The 19,108-nt window shown below is 42.4% G+C and overlaps 1 protein-coding gene across 2 annotated transcripts in view; it reads left to right on the top strand.

Annotated features, from left to right (window-relative positions):
• The first annotated feature begins 5,521 nt into the window (after positions 1-5,521).
• plek (pleckstrin) overlaps positions 5,522-19,108 on the top strand; it is a 48,760-nt gene continuing 35,173 nt past the window's right edge. Inside the window, exon 1 of one of the 2 annotated variants that reach the window (XM_048536328.2) lies at positions 5,522-5,792. In XM_048536328.2, coding sequence (XP_048392285.1) covers positions 5,745-5,792 — 48 coding nt within the window. In that variant the 5' untranslated portion in view covers positions 5,522-5,744. Of the gene's footprint in view, positions 5,793-6,260; positions 6,347-19,108 lie in introns of those variants that run through there. The other variant, XM_048536330.2, reaches the window with a different exon arrangement.

Genomic DNA, 19,108 nt, shown 5'->3' on the forward strand with positions numbered 1-19,108 from the left:
TCTCTTTATAAACTGCGACAATATGAGAGACAATATTACTGGAGAAACTCCACAGATCTGACAGCATCTGTAGAGACAAAACAGTTAGCATTTCGAGTTGAATGACCTTTCTAATTGACGTGTTGAATTTCTCCAGCAATTTCGGTTTTACTCCAGTATCCACAGCTCTCTGCTTTCTAACATGAATGATCCTTTTATGACACTGTCTTTGCAAAATTCCATGTAGTCATAAAAAATACTCATAGATCACATCTCTCAGTGGCACCAGTGATGTGTACATGGTTAGGGCATTCAATGACATTTGTTTATGATGAATGTGCCCCCCCCCAACTCCAACTGACACAATCTAAGGTTCATTCAATTCCACACAAGATTCCTCTTCACAAACTATTATCAGAACTTGATATGTTCTTCTAAATTTTAATTACAATTGTAATATTTCTAAACGCTAGAATCTGCATAGATGGTGCATTGAGAGGATCATACCACAAAATGATCGTGCAGGTATTGAGCAAATGCAAACTCTGTAAAAGAAGTGGGCATTTGCTCGTAATTTATCTAAGTTTGTATCGACAAGGAAATGTGCTACAGCAGGCCACAATGAGCCAAGGTGTTAATATTATCTACTCTTCTTTCACGATTGTGACTAAACATTAACACCGGTTTGCATTGATGTAGCACTATTAAAGTAGCCAGGCACCTGTCAAGAGGGATCATCAACCATACCTTAACAGTGAACTTGATAAGGAGACACGAAGACCATTATGTGGTTTTAAGCAGTGGAATGGCACAAGTGGTGTCGTAGGCAGTATCTGGACTCTGAACTCAGGGTTCATCCACTCCGCCTGTGTCTCTGTCTTTTTTCATTTCTTTTCTTTTGGTTAAGTTTTCTACATTTGTTTTACTTGCCTCTTGGAGAGCGCTCAGTCGTGAAGGTGACAGCATCGGAGCCCAGAGTACCGCAGCTGCTGGGGCCCACAGCGGACCTTTGGTGCCTGGTGGTGAGGTGTCTGGTAGCTGGGCGGAACTCCAGCGGCCAGTGGCATCGTCGAGGTCCAGAGCGGTCAGCGACGCGGCACCAGTGCAGAGGACTTCAGTCCCTTAGGCGCAGGGGGTGGGGGAGAGAACGAGCCCGTGAGGGGAATCCGAGCCCCATGCAGGGAAAGCCCAGCATGGAGCGTCTGCAGGCCCACGGTTAAAGAAGGACTGTAATGCTGAAGTTTTAATATTATTTCTTTATTTTTCTACTTTATATTAAGAAGAACTGTAATGCTGAATCTGTAACATTTCTCTACCTTGTACCTAAGATTTTGTAGCGAGGTGTCTTTGTGCCTAAGATGGCACTGGGAATGACGACTTTGTACACATTCACTGGACCCGCATCCCTGTACTTGAGCGCGTCACAAAAAAATCTAATTCTAATGCAGTGTTTTGAAGGAGAAAAGAGGTTTGAGAAACAGGTTTTGAGAAGGAATTAAAGGCCAGCATGTGCATGCAATTTTGACCACAGGAACTCCACCCTGTCCTGAGCCTGTTTAGCAAGAATGACTCGCACCATGGAAATCAAAGCCTACCATTGGACAGATGAAATTTGTCACAAAAAAAGTTGTTACTGACTTATTCCGTGACAATGGCAGAGAATGAATGGATCCTTTGTGAACATAAAGTGAACAGTCATGAGAAACAGTCACAGTGAGTCCCAAACATTACAGCGAACTTTGTAATCTCTGCTTGCAAAGAAAACTGAAAAGAAAGACTTGCATTTTTGCAATGCTTTTCACATCCTCAGATCATTCCTATGTACAGTACAGCCAATGAAGTACGTTTCTGAGTGTTCTGTTCTAAAGTCAGAGATGTAGCATTAAATTTACCCACAGGAAGCTCCCACAGACTGCCAACTGCAACCTGATAGGATAATCTGTTTTGTGATGTTGATCGAAGGATAAATGTTGGTCAGGCGATTGTAGAGAATGCCCAAGAGTTAACATCCCTAACTGTACAGCTCTCATCCAGTACTGGCCTGCAGCATCAGCCTGGATTTGTTAGGTTTCTGTGTCTAGAGTGGGACTTAGACCTGCAAGCTTTCAGCTCAGAGGTGCGAGAATGCCCACAGCAGCAGAAAATGGGAACACCACCACTCCTTCAAGCCATTCACCATCCTGATTCAATATATCACTATTCCTTTGTTATGAGTTGGTCAAAACCTGGAACTCTCTAAAAGCACTGTGGGTAAACCTACACCATGTGGGATACAGAAGTTCAAGAAGGCAGCTCACCACCAGCACCATCGCCAGGGATGGTTGACGGATGCTAGCCTTCAGATCACCTTGTGTTTCATCACACAATGATGAAAACTTGAAACTGCAGACAGTTCCTGTCTGCTATGGTAAAAAGGGAAATATTGAGGAAGATGTGGATTGATTCATGTAGTCAACATGGATTACTCTGAGTGATGATTTTGTAGAAATTAATGAGCAGATGCAGTATTAACAGTTACATCTGGCTGTGATATGCCAGTGATACTTAATGTACCTGACCATGGGATGTTTTACAATGTTGCATGATCTTGCTTTCTCTCTCACAGCCTTGTGGCAAGATGAAGGGTCTAGGCCCGAAACATCAGCTTTTGTGCTCCTGAGATGCTGCTTGGCCTGCTGTGTTCATCCAGCTTCACACGAAGTTACAGTAAGATGTTTCTTAAATAAATTTAATGTTTTCCTAACCTCAGCAAGTTCTGTAACAGTTCTTTAGCAGCAAATAAGACCAAGAATATTATTGTATGGAGAAAGATAATGTGGTAAAAGTTGCACTTGTGGATTTTATTTTCTTATGGATGGGCCCCATGTGGGAGACCTAATGCAAAAGGAAATATAATTGGTATTTATGGGAGTTATGCAAATACGTAGGATACTTAGGATCATGAAAGCAAAGATCAGGAATAGGTACATATTCCTGAAATTAAGGGGAATTGGTTAATGCTGTCCCACAGGGATCCATGTAAGAGCTTGTTAGAGGTGAAATTTATTCTTTGCTTCCCAGATAAGAAAGAAAGAGCTAGAAGTCCAGTTTGGGAGGGAAATAATCCATACCCGGACAAAGTTAGAAACACAGTATCGGCTGAACTGTCAAAAAGAGATGTCTAAAAGACGGGATAACAAAGTGTGGAGCTGGATGAACACAGCAGGCCAAACAGCATCTTAGGAAGACAAAAGCTGACATTTCGGGCCTAGACCCTCCGAAACGTCAGCTTTTGTGCTCCTGAGATGCTGCTTGGCCTGCTGTGTTCATCCAGCTCCACACTTTGTCATCTCAGATTCTCCAGCATCTGCAGTTCCCATTATCTCTGATACACTTCTAAAAGACGGTCTTGTTTCTGTTTTCTAACCTATCCCAGAAATTGTTTGTTAGAGTCAGAGAGATGTACAGCATGGAAACAAACCCTTTGGTCCAACTCGTCCATGCCAACCAGATATCCTAAATTAACCTAGTCCCATTTGCCAGCATTTGGTCCATATCTCTCTAAACCCTTCCTATTCATACACCCATCCTGATGCCTTTTAAATGTTGTAATTGTACCAGCCTCCACCACTTCCTCTGCCAACTCATTCCACACACACATCACCCTCTGTGTGAAAACGGTACCCCTTAGGTCCCTTTTAAATCTTTCCCCTCTCACCTTGAACCAATGCCCTCTAGTTTTAGAGATAGTAGGAACTGCAGATGCTGGAGAATCTGAGATAACAAGCTGTAGAGCTGGATGAACACAGCAGGCCAAGTAACATCAGTGGATCAGGAAAGCTGACATTTTGGGCCTAGAATTGTATCAGTGATAATGGGAACTGCAGATGCTGGAGAATCCAAGATAACAAAGTGTGGAGCTGGATGAACACAGCAGGCCAAGCAGCATCTCAGGAGCACAAAAGCTGACGTTTCGGGCCTAGGCCCTTCATCAGAGAGGGGGATGGGGAGAGGGAACTGGAATAAATAGGGAGGGGGGGGAGGCAGACCGAAGATGGAGAGAAAACAAGATAGGTAGAAAGGAGAGTATAGGTGAGGAGGTAGGGAGCGGATAGGTCAGTCCAGGGAAGACAAGAGAGTTGCAGTGGGAGAGAGATTCCCTGAGGTTGGTCCGGAGGGAGGAGGGTAACTTCTTCAGGTTAGGCATCCCTGGAAGAGGCTTCGCAGTGGGGTTAACTCTCCTCTCTACCTATCTTGTTTTCTCTCCATCTTCGGTCTGCCTCCCCCTCTCTCCCTATTTATTCCACTTCCCGCTCCCCATCCCCCTCTCTGATGAAGGGTCTAAGCCTGAAACGTCAGCTTTTGTGCTCCTGAGATGCTGCTTGTGTTCATCCAGCTCCACACTTTGTTATCTTGGATTCTCCAGCACCTGCAGTTCCCATTATCACTGATACAATTTTAACCCCACTGCGAAGCCTCTTCCAGGGATGCCTAACCTGGTTCACAAATGTCCTTCAGGGAAGGAAATCTACCATCTTCATTTGGTCTGGCCTACATGTGACTCTAGACCCATAGTAATTTGGTTGACTCTCAACTGTCCTCTGAAGGCCTAGCATTATTATCAATGGACTGTTAATCCAGACACCCAGGCAACATTCTGGGGACCTGGTTTGAATCCCACCACAGCAGATAGTGGAATTTGCATTCAATAAAATATCTGGAATTAACAGTCTAGTGATAACCTTCACGTGACTCCAGACCCACAGCAATGTGGTTGATTCTGAACTTCCCTCTGGGCAATTAGGGATGGACAATAAATGCTGCCTGGCCAGTAATGGCCCTCATCCTGTTAATTAATAAAGAAAAAAAAGCCTCTCAGTTCAAAGGCAGCTAGGAATGGGCAATCAATGTGACACCTATGTCCCATGAGATGGTAGGGAATAAAAAATGCCTAGACTCTATCTTGAGGGGAAACATCCTCTCAGTATATACCTTGAGAATCCTATTTGTTTCAATGAGACATCAACATTGCAAAATATTCAATTACACCTCTAACTCAGGTATCTGGTGGTTTTGAGGTCCCATTTCTCCCATTCTCTGTCAGAAAGATGTTGGTTTGAATGCTATTCTCAAGGACTCGAGGATAGGATCTAGGTTCTGTAGACAGTGGTAATGTCCCTGCCTTTGAGGCTAGGTGAGCTGGCTTCAAACCCCATCTGCTCCAGAGCCATGTCATCACATCCCTGAACAGGTTAATTAAAAAATGAACATTTCATCAGAAAGATTTCTGACAATATGTTAAGAATAATTCGAGGCTGATGCTGGTGTGCTGTGCAGTGCAGTACAGCGCCTTATTCAGATGGGGGTATGAATAGACAAAGTGAGATAATAAGGGGTTGTACAACGTTGCTTTATAAACTATCTCAAATTGCATATGTATGTTTAAAAAAGTTGCTTCTGCTGAGTAAATAAACTACATAATGACCTCAGTGTGATCTGGAGAGAAGTGTATTGGAGCAATATTAACCAGCAGTGAGAATTTATCTCCCAACCCATCCTCAATGAATTGTCGAACAGGGCAGTTTTTTGTTTTATCAGCAATCGTTTCTTGAGGTTTTTAACAGCATTTTAGAGCGGAAACTGTTACTTTCCTGGCCCTTGTGATGTAACACGAGGAACTAACATTCTACACAGAACAAAAAAGAAAAGGGGCAGTCAGTAGAGAAGTCTGACATTTCGACCACAGCCCGAAGCCTGTCAGCTCACGGAGCAACGGCCAGAAAGCCATGGAACAGGAAGCGAAAGTGATCCGCGAGGGATACCTCGTAAAAAAGGTAGAACATTATCACGGATCCGTGACAGTATCACAGTCACTGGGAGGAAGGGCTGGGGATGCAATTGCTGAACTGGGACTTTCATATTTGTTCGTGGGGAGTTCCCAACATTGTTCTCAGCATTTGCAAAAGTTTAAGGGTCTATCTCTGTGATGGATCAATATCTTTGACAAGACCCAGCAGAATCTGTCACCACGCTGAGTAGCTCTCTGTATTCTTCAGGACTATTTGCACATGTGAGCATCTGGTTACTTTGCAATGTTATTGTGGACTGCAACTTTTGATTTTTCCGATAAGAGGTAGTGAAATGTCTGTGAGAGAGACTGTTTCTGTGCCGATACGTAGAACATTTTACCAAGACCCAGTTCCTGTATCACCTCATACTCAGGCTTCATACTCACTCTTCGACCCAAGTTGCAATTGCTTGGGCAAAAGTTAACTTTCTTCATTGCAACGAAAAGTTATTGCCCGATTTCGTCAGTTTTGTTTTGTTTGACCCACTGTTTGCAGTTAAAAGAAACGTTTTATGAAGATTTGACTCTCGCAGCCAACAGGTATTTTGAGATACTGTGTATTTAGAAGTTGAGTTGTTTAAGGGAAGTTCCTGCGGAAAATGGTTCTCTCTATAAGGAACCACTGTATACCACACTGCCTTATTTCAAGTTTCGTTTATTTAAAACCAGTCGCGTCCTGTGCATTTTCTGGTGTAACTACCTTAGCCCAGCATCCTTTCTCGTACAGTTGTGTTACATTGCTGAAGTTTTGAAGAGTTAGGGTAAACACTGGATCAACTTTTGCAACAAAGAGGTCTGCAGAATACCAAGTGGAGACCACTAAGAGAAGAAATTCATCCTTATCTCAGTATTAAATTGGGGCCCCTTTATCCTGAGACTACACCCTCTGGCCATAGACTCTCCCATGAAAAGAAAGATCCTTTCAGCATTTACCCTGTCAAGCCCCTTAAGAATCTGATACGTTTCAGTGGGATCACCTCTCATTCTTCTAAACTGCAGTAAGTAGAGTCCCAACTTGTTTAACTTTTGCTCAGAAGACAATCCCTCCACGCTGAGGATGATCCTAGTGAACCTTCTCTGAGCTACCTTCGATGATAATATCCTTCAATAAATAAAGGGAGCAAAATGCCTGTCAGTATTCCAGATGTGGTCTTATTACTTCCTTGTACAGTTGTAGTAAGGCTTGTCTACTCTTATACTCCACGTTGTATGTTTGCATGAGTCCAAGTGCTCAGTTATGTTCTGTAACTTAATGGGCCTGATTTTAACCCATTCAAAACCTACCCACTTGCCCTGTATTAAAATCAGGCCCAGTGCCGTTTGCCTGTTGATCTTCTCCTAGGCAAAATACTACTGTTAAGTCAAGCAATGTGTCCCCTTCTCCGATACATTTAGATCAAGTAACTTTACAAATAAAACAAAGTGCTTTAATAGCAGTAATCTAGATAGCCTGAACCTTGAGTTGTTTTGCAGAAAAGAGAGACCGAGGGGTTCAGGTACACAAAGCTTTGAAGTTTGCATTGACATATAGACAGGGTGGTGAAGGAGGCATTGAGTCTGAGTATAGGAGTTGGGACATTATGTTGAGGTTGTACAGGACGTTGGTGAGGCCTCTTTTGGAGTACTGTGTGCAGTTCTGCTCTCCCTATTACAGGAAGGATATTAGTAAGCTGGAGAGGGTTCAGAAGAGATTTACCTGGATGATGCTGGTATGGAAGGTTTGAGTTATAAGAAGATGCTGAATAAACTGGGACTTTTTTCACTGGAGCATTGCCGGTTGAGCATAACTTTGTAGAGATTCTTAAAGTTATGACGGATATAGATAAGGAGAATGAAGGGGGAATATTTTTAAGGTGAGAGGAGAAAGGTTTAAAAACATGAGGGACAATTTTTTTTTACACAGAATGATTTGTGTGTGGAATGAACTTCCAGGGAATGTGTTACAGTTAAACCTTTAAAAGACAATTAGATAAGAACATGAATAAGGAATGTTTGGAGGCATATGGGTCAAGTAGAGGCAGGTGGGACTAGTTTAGGTTGGGATTATGGTGGGCATGGACTGGTTGGACCGAAGGGTCTGTTTCTGTGCTGTTTGACTCTATTAGGGTCTAAGCCTGAAACGTCAGCTTTCCTGCTCCTAAGATTCTGCTTGGTCTGCTGTGTTCATCCAGCTCCACACCTTGTTATCTCGCAACACAAAAAGCATTCTTTAAGCAGAGTGATTCTGTAAATCCTTTTGGGGAAAACTCACGGTGAGTCAAGAATTAGGGAATCCTTTCTGCCTTCCTGGTAGTACAAAACTTAAATATTGATAAAACAAAACAGAAATTTGATGATTTTCATCTTGCACTCATTATGACTGCCATGCTAGAAACCAAACTAAGAAAGAGAACACCAATTTATACAGAAGGTGCTGCTTAATTTGACCATGGTTGGTACGGAGGTGCAACGAGAGCTGTTAACTGTCAATCTTAGTCAGCTGATTAAACTCAGGCCCAAACAGGTCAACTCTGATTGGTCAGGGTGTTGCCTGGGGAATGCTGCAAGAATTGGCCCTCACTATAACCTTTCTTCAATGAAAAAGGTACAATGTGCAGACAAATTCCTTTTAGAGTCATAGAGCCACAGAGTTATACAACATGTAAACAGACATCCTGACCAGATATCCTAAATAAATAAATCTAGTCCCCTTTGCCAGCATTTGGCCCATATCCCTCTAAACCCTTCCTATTCATGTACCCATCCAGATGGCTTTTAAATGTTGTTATTGTATCAGCCTCCACCACTTCCTCTGGCAACTGGTTCCATACACGCACCACCCTCTGCATGAAAAAGTTGCCTTTAAGGTCCCTTTTAAATCTATCCCCTCTCACCTTAAACCTGTGCCCTCTAGTTTTGGACTCCCCCCCACTCTGGGAATAAAGTTGTCTATTCACCCTATCCATGCCCCTCATGATTTTATAAACCTCTATGAGGTCACCCCTCAGCCTCCAACGCACCAGGGAAAATAGCCCCAGCCTATTCAATCTCTCCCTGTAGCTCAAACCCTCCAACCCTGGCAACATCCTTGTAAATCCTTTCTGAACCCTTTCAAGTTTCACAAAATCCTTCTGGTAGCAAGGAAACCAAATAAATATCTTATGTATTGTTTTATACTCGAGTGTAGCTTTTAAACCACAGTTTCAAATTGTCAGGCTAAAGCTCTCTTTTCCCTTTTGATTGGGCATTATCGATATGAACCAATCAGTTGACCCATTTCTAGTCAGTGAATTCCTCATTTACAAAACCCTATAAATCGACCAAAATGATACCTTGACACATCTTCATCATCCGAACTTATTCTATTCACATTTCCCTGAGATGAACTGTTTTCTTTTCCAAAAGATGCAGATTAATTCAAACTTTGGTTGGTTTTAGTTCTGGATTACTCCAACTGTTTATCTCTCCTTTCTGTTGCAATTGGTTTCCTGAATAATGAGCACACAAACATCTTTCCAGCTGCCGTAAGGTGAACAATGTTCCCAGACAACATTTGAAGTCGTGACCTAGAACAGTTTTGACATAGATAGACGTGGAAATGGGGTTCCCTGTTGTGGGTGAGTTCAGAACTAGGAGGCACTGTTTCAAAATTAGGGCTGGACCTTTCAGGATGAAGAAGCGAAGAAGATTTTACTGTTGCAGAAGGTTTTCCAACTTTGGTATCTCTGCCTCAGGAGGAAGTAGATGTGGGGTCATTGAATATTTTTAGGAGGGAGATGGAGAGTTTACTGTTGGGGAAGGGGTCAGAGGTTGTCAGAGATAGATGGGAATGTGGAATTTGAAAACACAGACAGATCAGCCCAGACCTTATTGAAGGATGGAGCAGGCTCAAGGGACTGAATGACCTCCTTATACTCCTGTGGCATAGTTTGTATGATACCCATCCTGTTTCACTGGTATCAGCTGGCAGTCTGCCACAGAGCATCCATATTCTCAATGTCTGATTTAATGGAAACTTGGAAATGAATGGAAAATCTCTGACTGAAAACCCGTTGATTTTTCCTCAAGCCTTTGCTGTTTATATTTGCACATCCTTGTAATCAGTGCCATGCCTGTATAATCTCAACATCCTTGTCATTGTGTGGGGCTCACAATGCACAAAACAATGTGGCTTCACTAAGATAACAAGGTGTAGAGCTGGATGAACACAGCAGGCCAAGCAGCAGCAGAGGAGCAGGAAAGCTGGCATTTTGGGCCGAGACCCTTGTTCAGAAAATGAATGTTTTTCTGAAGAAAGGTCTAGGCCTGAAATGTAGCTTTCTTGCTCCTCTGCTGCTGCTTGTCCTGCTGTGTTCATCCAGCTCTATACTTTGTTATCTCAGATTCTCCAGCATCTGCAGTTCCTACTAACTCTGAAGTGGTTTCACCACGGTTTCTTTTATCAAGCACCATCTGGACCAAGAGGAATGTTGCTTTAAGATTTCTGTTCTTAAGATCCTTTACCAGAAACATTAATTTTACCTTCTTCCTGTTTGCTTTTGCCACCGCCAAATTCATCTACATGTGCTTAATGCTCTCCAGTTGTGTGTCCACTCTCCACTCTTTCGTTCTGAATCAGCTTTTTCAAGCCATTGGTGCAAAACAGGTATCAAGTCCGCTCAAGTATTTTTGATGTATCAGCCTACAGTCCCTCCAAAATGCCTCGGACTTAAAATTCTTATCCTAGTGCATAACTCACCCATCCTTGGAACAAACCTTCCACCCGACTCTGCTTCACTGTCCACTTCTCAAGCTGACTCTGGCCACTCTCATCCTCTCCTTGCCCCACCACTGATGGCTGTACCACCACCTATCCAGTCAGCATGTTCTGCCACTCCATGCCCAATCCCCTCCAACTCTCCATCACCATCTCCTCTTTGCTTCTTGAAGACTCACCTAGTCACCCTTCCTAATATCTCCTAGTTTGTCGGTGCCTTTGTTTTCCGTTTAGCATCAGGTGAACCAAAGCTGTTACTGCTGCTGAATGTTTTTTGAGAGCCCACGCTGTTCCATGCCTCAGTTCACTCAGGTCTCTGGTTTCCGTGCCCAGCAGAGAACGAACTGAGTTCAATCACTTCTAGACAGGGTGGTTAAGAAGACTTTTAGCACACTTACCTTCACTGCTCAGACCTTTGAGTGTAGGAGTTGAGACGCAATGTTGAAGTTGTACAGGACTTGGTGAGGCCTCTTCTGGAATACTGTGCCCAGTTCTGGCCGCCCTGTTATTGGAAGAATATTATTAAATTGGAGAGGATTCTGAAGAGATTTACCTGAACGTTGCCAGGAATGGAGGGTTTGAGTTATAAGGATAGGCTGGATGGGCTGGGACTTTATTCACCGGAGTGGAGGAGTTTGAGGGGGTGACTTCATAGAGGTTTATAAAACCATGAGGGCAAGGAAATGGCAGGTGTCTTTTCCCTAGGGTGGGGGATTTCAAGACCAGGGGGAATATTTTAAGGTGAGAGGAGAAAAATTTAAAAAGGACATGAGGAGCACAGAGTGTGGTTCATGTATGAAATGAACTGCCAGAGGAAGTGATGGGTACGAGTACAGTTACAATGTTTAAAAGAGGGATAAATACATGAATAAGAAATGTTTGGAGGGATATTAGTCAAACACAGGCAGGTGGGACTAGTTTACTTTGGGATTATGATTAGCATAGACTAGTTGGGGTGAAGGGTCTGTTTCTGAGCTGTATGACTATGGCTCTCTATGACTGGTCGCTGTGCATGGCAGTATTGTAAAAACACAGGGGAAATAAAATTTCCAAAAGTCCTATCCAGAGTAACGTTTACACAAGCTTCTTTTCAAAGGTTTACGTAAGCTGTCAGAAGCTGATTCAAAGCTCTAGTGTTTACTTCTAGCTTTTATTGATGTGGCTTTTGTGTGTAACTAAGAGGCTGATGCTATTAAAGTCTGCAGCGGTGAATATAGACTAATTATAAACACAAGTTTATAAGCACGGAAATATTCATTGTCATTGTATCTCTGTTGGAATTCACATACGTTCAACATTCTTGGTTCTTTTGTTCAATTCAACTTTTTTCCTATCGTTTTTTTCTTTTCCTTTTTTCCTTTTTACTATCAATGTTTTTCCAAGTAGCCCACATAATGAATGCGCTCCATGTGTATCCAGGTTCTCTCTACAATGGTCACCTACAGAAGAACATTTTACATTGTGTGTTTGTTACATTCACAAGACGGGGGCGTCATTGCTTAGGCCAACATTTGTTGCCCGTCCCTCATTTTTTTCAATATTCCTTCGTGGGATGTGAGCATTACTCACAAGGCCAGCACCTGCAGCCTGTCCTATTTGCCCTTGAGCTGAATGGCTGTCCAAGCTATTTCAGAAGCTCAGCCTCATTGCTGTGGGTCTGGAGTCAGGACGGCAGATTACCTTCCCCTGGCAGTATTGAACCTGGCAGGCTTTTTACCATACTCGTGGCTCCTGAGACTAGCTTTTGATTTCCTTTATTTGTTTGCGGGTTGAGTGATCGATCAGGATCAGGCAAGGTTGGCAGTTTCCTTCGTGAACCAGCTGGGCTTTTCCTGACACTCAACAATGGATTCACGGTCATTGTTAGATTCTTAATTCCAGACATTTTACTGGATTCAAATTCCACCATCTGCCGGGGCAGCATTGGAACCGGGGTCCACCGAACATTATCTGGGTCTCTGGATTGACAGTCCAACGATAATACCACAAGGCCAACCCCACCCACTGATTACAATCCCGGGATTATGAACCAAATCCAAATCCATTAGCTAACGTGGTGCATTTGAACTCGTGCCATCTGATCACTAAGCAATGCCCCTGGATTACCGGGAACATGTGATAATGGGAACTGCAGATGCTGGAGAATCCAAGATAATAAAATGTGAGGCTGGATGAACACAGCAGGCCCAGCAGCATCTCAGGAGATGCTGCTGGGCCTGCTGTGTTCATCCAGCCTCACATTTTATTACTGGGAACATTACCACTGCCTCCCCTGGGCTGCTGGAGAAGAATGCCCTTTAGAAACCGCTGGTGAACTGCCTTGTTGAACCACTGCATTTCTTGTGGTGTAAAAGCACACCCACAGTGGAAAAAAGTTCCAGGATTCTGATGTCACGACAGTGAGCAAATGGCAATCCAGCGAATATTTTTCTGACGGTGAACATTTTGCGTGTATTCATTCACGTAGGGTTACCAGCAGCTGTGACTTTAATGTTGCATGCAAATTAGACAGAAGTTGGATTGCTCGTAGTGCTTTACAGGAACTGACTGCTCTAAAGACCACAGCTTTTTATTTCCTTTATTTTGTTAAAGTGGACTAAAACAAATGCAGCTGCATTGGTTTTGAACAGAGCTGGGATAAAATTAGTCTTTGGCATGCATTTACAGAACGGATACGGGGGAACGTACTAATTTATGATTTTACCACTGGGCAGGAGCAGGCTGGTGGAGGACTGAGAATTGTGCCTGTCGTTGGCATTTTTGGCTGTGCTGTTTTTCTCTGTCAAAGGCAAACCTCATGGGACGAAATGACGGCTTCACCTGCTGTGGTCCTAAAATAGCCAGTTCAATCTGGAGAGCGTGCAAAGTGTCACCCTGGCAACAACAAGAGTTGTGAATGACTTTTGTTGCATTGGGATTCGAAACCATAGCTGATTCCTCCTCCCGTAGTCTGGGGTGAGGGGTGCTCAAATTTGTAGTAGGTCTATTATTGCCCTGGTTGAGGTCAGTTTTTAAAAGTTCTTTATGAGATGGAGAGTCAATGGGCGGGCCAACATTTGTTGCCCATCCCTAATTGCCCTTGGACTGAGTGGTTGTTTGGGCTCTTTAATTAAGGGTCAAATGGATTACTGTTGGCTTGGAGTCACATGTAGGCCACTTGGTAAGGACAGCAGATTTCCTTCCCTCAATGCGCTTTAGTGAGCTTGATCGGATTTTATAATGACGGTTGTAATGGTCACCATTACTGAGACCAAATTTCAGTTCCAGATTTTATTAATTGGACTTTTATATTTCACCAGCTGCTATAGTGAGATTTGAAACCTGTGTCTCCAGAGCATTGTACTCAGCCTCTGACATTGTCTAGTCTATTGACATTGCTGCTATGTCACTGAATCATGCAGAGCAGACGCTAGCATAGATATGATGGGAAGGATGGCCACCCATTGAGCTATATATCATAAACACTTGAGCAATGGTCAATAAAGCATGCAAATCAGTTCGATCTAAAGTCACAGATCTGCAGAGCAGATAAATAATTGGGTGGCAGCTACAAAATTCAAGAACATTAGAAAATAGACATGCTAACATGCAGCCTCAGTTGGAAAATATACCAAAGCAAATTGCCAGAATGGAGTCGCAGTTTCTCAAGTATTTACCCAAATCTTGACCCTAAAGCGAACAAGAAATCAGGCCTCACAGATTTCTAGGGCAGCCCTGGATGGTGTACCAGGTTTATGAAGAGAAAAACACTTGCACTGCAGCAGACAATCAAGTTTTCACAGCAGCTCCCAGCAGGGCTCAGTAACAGGCTTATCACATTTCAGTGCTTTATCATCAAATGGAGAGAAAAGTTGGAGATAAAAGTGTTTGTGGAAACAATTGGCCATGAAAAGAGTAGATTCACTGTTCTACCATTGTCTGAGGGGATAAAGTTTCAACTGTTGGTGATATTTAATAGGAAACCTTCCAAAAACAGCAATTCCCAAGAGGAGTAATTGCCCATGTTGGGGATAAAGATGGATCCAGGAAGGTGTCTTGAAAATACAGCTGAGAGAAGTTTGGTGGTTTCCATAAAGCAAAAGATTTTCTCACCTGGGACACATTCAGATCATTGCCTTGTCAAAGAGGCTGTTGCTGAAGCTAGCTCACAAATCATTGACATTGCAGTGATTCCCAAGGATCCTACCAGTCTTGTTCAACTGTTGCATATCTCCCAGAACAAGCCCCTGGGTGATAGCACAAGAGAAAATGGAAAGACTGAATGATCAGAGGAGAGAAGCCATTCACCAAATGAGACACAGTACGAACTCTGATGAGATCACCCCTGGGTGACTGCGTTGCAGACAGGCATTAAATCATTCAGGAAACCTCAGAGATCCAGTACACTCGATGGGACAAAATGTGATTACCTGTGGAACGATATGGCTGATGATGACACATTCGCTGATGAAGATGATGATGCTGGTGATTCACATGAAGATTCCATTCAAGAAGCAGGTCGAGGCACATTATTCGCTTCTGAAGATGAGGAGATGGATTTCTTTTTATTTTTAATGCACATTCACTACATGCTCAGCTGCTAAGGCATATTCTTTGCTGTTCTGTGAACAAATTGAGTAGAATCTTATAAATATGTACATATGGCTTGTGTTTTTGATGATTTTACTGTAGCCACACTAAGTCTGCCTCTTTGGAAGTTATTCTGTATTTATAACTAGCAATTCAAACAATACCTTTTGGCTGCTATTGCAGTAGCTTCAGGGCAAATGAGAACAGCCTCCAATGTGGCAACTGTGGAAACCCAAGAGGATGGATTGAAACCCCTCGAAAATATTACTTGTGTAAAAGTCAACTTCCTACACTTTAGCTCAGATGTTGTATCAGAAACCTAACTTTCACATGATTATTTACAGTCATTCTGTGGTTTTCTTCTCAATACATTATGAAAGTTCCAGAGTACAGCAGCAAGGATAAATGAACATATATGGCAAAGAAAATGATTATTGTTCTTCCCTGGGTATTGGATTAAACAATGTCTCTGGGTCAGTGGCTCATGCGGTATGTGATGTGGTACTGAATCATATGAGCTAGAAAATTCACAGGATCAATCTTTGAGTCACTTGCAGATGACTTCAGTCCAGGGTGCACTAAATCAAAAAGACAACTATCTACTCTTAACTTCTGTCGACAAGCACATGCTCACCGTTCAGTGACTGAATTTTTTTGTGGAACAGGCTGGAAGATCAAGCTGTAACAGGAAATGTCAGAGCCCTAAAGCCTCCTTCCTCCTCAATCTCCACCCACAAACCATGCCTCTTATACCCCCTCTTTGTTCCATGCCTATTTTACCTCCCGTACCCCCTCAGTTCTCACCCATACTACCCACCATGTCACCAATGTTTCAGAGATAATAGGAACTGCCCGAAGCGTCAGCTTTCCTGCCTCTAAGATGCTGCTTGGCCTGCAGTGTTCGTCCAGCCCCACACTTTGCTATGTCACTAATGTATCCTTGTTCACTAATCATCCTGTATCCTCATAGATAGGCCCCAATAGTCATATTTTGAAATGCATATTAAAATTATTAAATTTTCAGCAATGTAAAAAAGCTTTCATTTCAAATTGAAAAATGCTCCAACTAAACAAACCAATTCAAAAACTTTAAATCCATCAAGTTATTCATTTGTTGCAAAGACAACATCAAAGAAAGATAATCCTTCACCGTCTCTTCAAATTGTCAATCAAGCAGTCTGCACAGTCTTTTGCTGTTCCCTTTAAAACTCAGTAAAATATTTACAATGGGCCCAGCCTCCGAACAAACTAGTACAACTCACAGGCAAAGCACCCTATAAAAACGTGAGGACAAGGCTGCCACAGACACATGAAATCTTGAGAAAACAAAACAAAAGATGGTCCCATACCTTTTCTAAACTACGCCAGATGGCCAGCTGATCAAAAAACTTCAAGAACAGATGTCTATTTTTTTGTCTCTGGGAAGCTGCAGAGCAATTTTATTTGAAATTTTAAACGGCTGTGAACACTTCAGCTGCTTTAATTCGGGACAGCTCCAGCTCTTACACAGCTCTTGAATCTGTTGGTTTTGCATGCGTAAGAATCCTTTTCCAAATGGAAAATAGACTTTAGTGGATTGCAACATGTAGGTGAGGAAGCATTAATGTCTCAGAGATAGTAGGCACTGCAGATGCTGGAGAATCTGAGATAACAACGTGTAGAACTGGATGATCACAGCAGGACAAGCAGCATCAGAGGAGCAGGAAGGCTGACATTTCAAGCCTAGGCCCTGTCTGACTGCAGGACAAATCCCTTTAATTAACCATTGCAATAAAAACGCTCCAACGCACAATACAGCATCTAGCCTTTGAAACAGAATGAATGCTGTTGTTGTACTTCAAAGCCTATTAATGAAAGCATCTAACAACAGGTGACTGTTTCTTTTTAGTCACCCCTTTGAGACTGGGTTTTTCCTGTGATGCATGACTTCTCTGAAGCACTGTGAACCATGTGTCCTTGCAGTAGAACCCTGGCTCAATAAGATTTGCTGAGTGCGATGTGTGCTTGGGGGAGGTGGGGCAGGGGAGTGGTTTGATCTGCTCACTACCCTGCTATGGAGCTAGAAAATTCACGAGTCAAGAGTCCAGGCTGGTAGCCACACTTTTTGCCTCACACTTGCAGAAATAACCAGGAACAGCTCTGAGACCCAGGCGCCATTCACCATTTCTAAAAGGCACTAAGGTGAGCCTGACTCGATGAAAATCGGATACTTTAATGCGTGATTAGAAATAAGGAGCAGAACTAGGCTAACTCGGTTCATCGAGCTTATTCAGTTAGATCCAGAAATCTATTGATCTCTTGAACCTGCTCAATGAGTGAGCCTCCACAACCCTCTAGGATAGAGAATTCCAAAGACACACTGCTCTCTGCAGGAAGAAATTCCTCCTCAACTCAGCTGTAACTGGCCTGCTCCTTATTGTGAAACCGTGTTTCCTGAGGCAGGAAACGATGGTGAACATATCAACAAAAAGTCAAACTGTGACCATTGTTTTCCTGAATAGAGCATACAGTGAGTTACTAACTTTCACATGGTGCAGACAGAACACAACAGTGAAATAAGTATCTGATTCATGTCAGGACTCAACATCACTTGCTTGTTGGATGTTCTTCCTAGGGGCATCATTGAAAGAAGAATAAGCAGCAGAGCTGTCAGCATCACAAAGATATTGGGGGTGACATTACATGATTAATAAAACATGAGGCTGTGTCTGAGCTGCTTAACAATTCAGAGTCACACTCATTTTTACCAGAGCGGAATGCTTAAAAATAGATAACACAGTCAACCAGGGTGTGTGTCTCAACTCTGGCTGAAGACCTTTTAACTCATAAAAGAATTACAAATTATTGCTTAAAGCAACGTAACAGAAGATTCAGATCAGAAATGTTAGCTTCGCATGGGAAAGGGTTACCGACATGGTGAAGATGTTCCTTTCAATATGCCACCACTTCATTCAGTTGTGAATGCCATTCCTTTTTAAAACAGGAAACACATAATCTAGAGATAGCTTTTGTGCTCCTGAGACGCTGCTTGGCCTGCTGTGTTCATCCAGCCTCACATTTTGTTATCTTGAAACACATAATCTAGATGGATGAACATATATAACAAAGATTGATGTACTTAAACTGGGATGACTGTCAACAAAATAGGGTGAGCATATATAAATGAGATTGAATGTACATAAACTAGGATGAACATATATAAACTAGGGTGAATATATATAAACTGGGATGAATATATATAAACTAGGGTAAATATATATAAACTGGGATGGATGCATGCAAAATAGGTTGAACATATTTAAATTTGGGTGAATGTACACAAGTTAGGGTGGACATTTATATTCTAGGATGCACATATCAATGAACGTGTATAAACACAGTGATTTATTCAAATCTCCCTTGGCCAAAACTTAATCTCCTTCATTCCCATAGTAACAGTTGACTGCAGAATTATGTTTTATTGAACAAGCCATCCAAAAGCAAAATCCTCATTGAGTGGAGGTCGAAGTTTCAGCATAGTCTATCTGAGTGGCAAAGCAGATTCAATGGGCTGAATGGACAAACCCTGCTCCTATTTCTTATCTTCCAATGAAAATACAAATGCAACTGCTTCCAGACCCAAAACGTCAGCTTTCCTGCTCCTGAGATGCTGCTTGGCCTGCTGTGTTCATCCAGCCTCACATTTTGTTATCTTGAAACACATAATCTAGATGGATGAACATATATAACAAAGATTGATGTACTTAAACTGGGATGACTGTCAACAAAATAGGGTGAGCATATATAAATGAGATTGAATGTACATAAACTAGGATGAACATATATAAACTAGGGTGAATATATATAAACTGGGATGAATATATATAAACTAGGGTAAATATATATAAACTGGGATGGATGCATGCAAAATAGGTTGAACATATTTAAATTTGGGTGAATGTACACAAGTTAGGGTGGACATTTATATTCTAGGATGCACATATCAATGAACGTGTATA

The sequence above is a fragment of the Stegostoma tigrinum genome, chromosome 9 (genome assembly GCF_030684315.1).
Source record: "Stegostoma tigrinum isolate sSteTig4 chromosome 9, sSteTig4.hap1, whole genome shotgun sequence".
Lineage (NCBI taxonomy): Eukaryota > Metazoa > Chordata > Chondrichthyes > Orectolobiformes > Stegostomatidae > Stegostoma > Stegostoma tigrinum.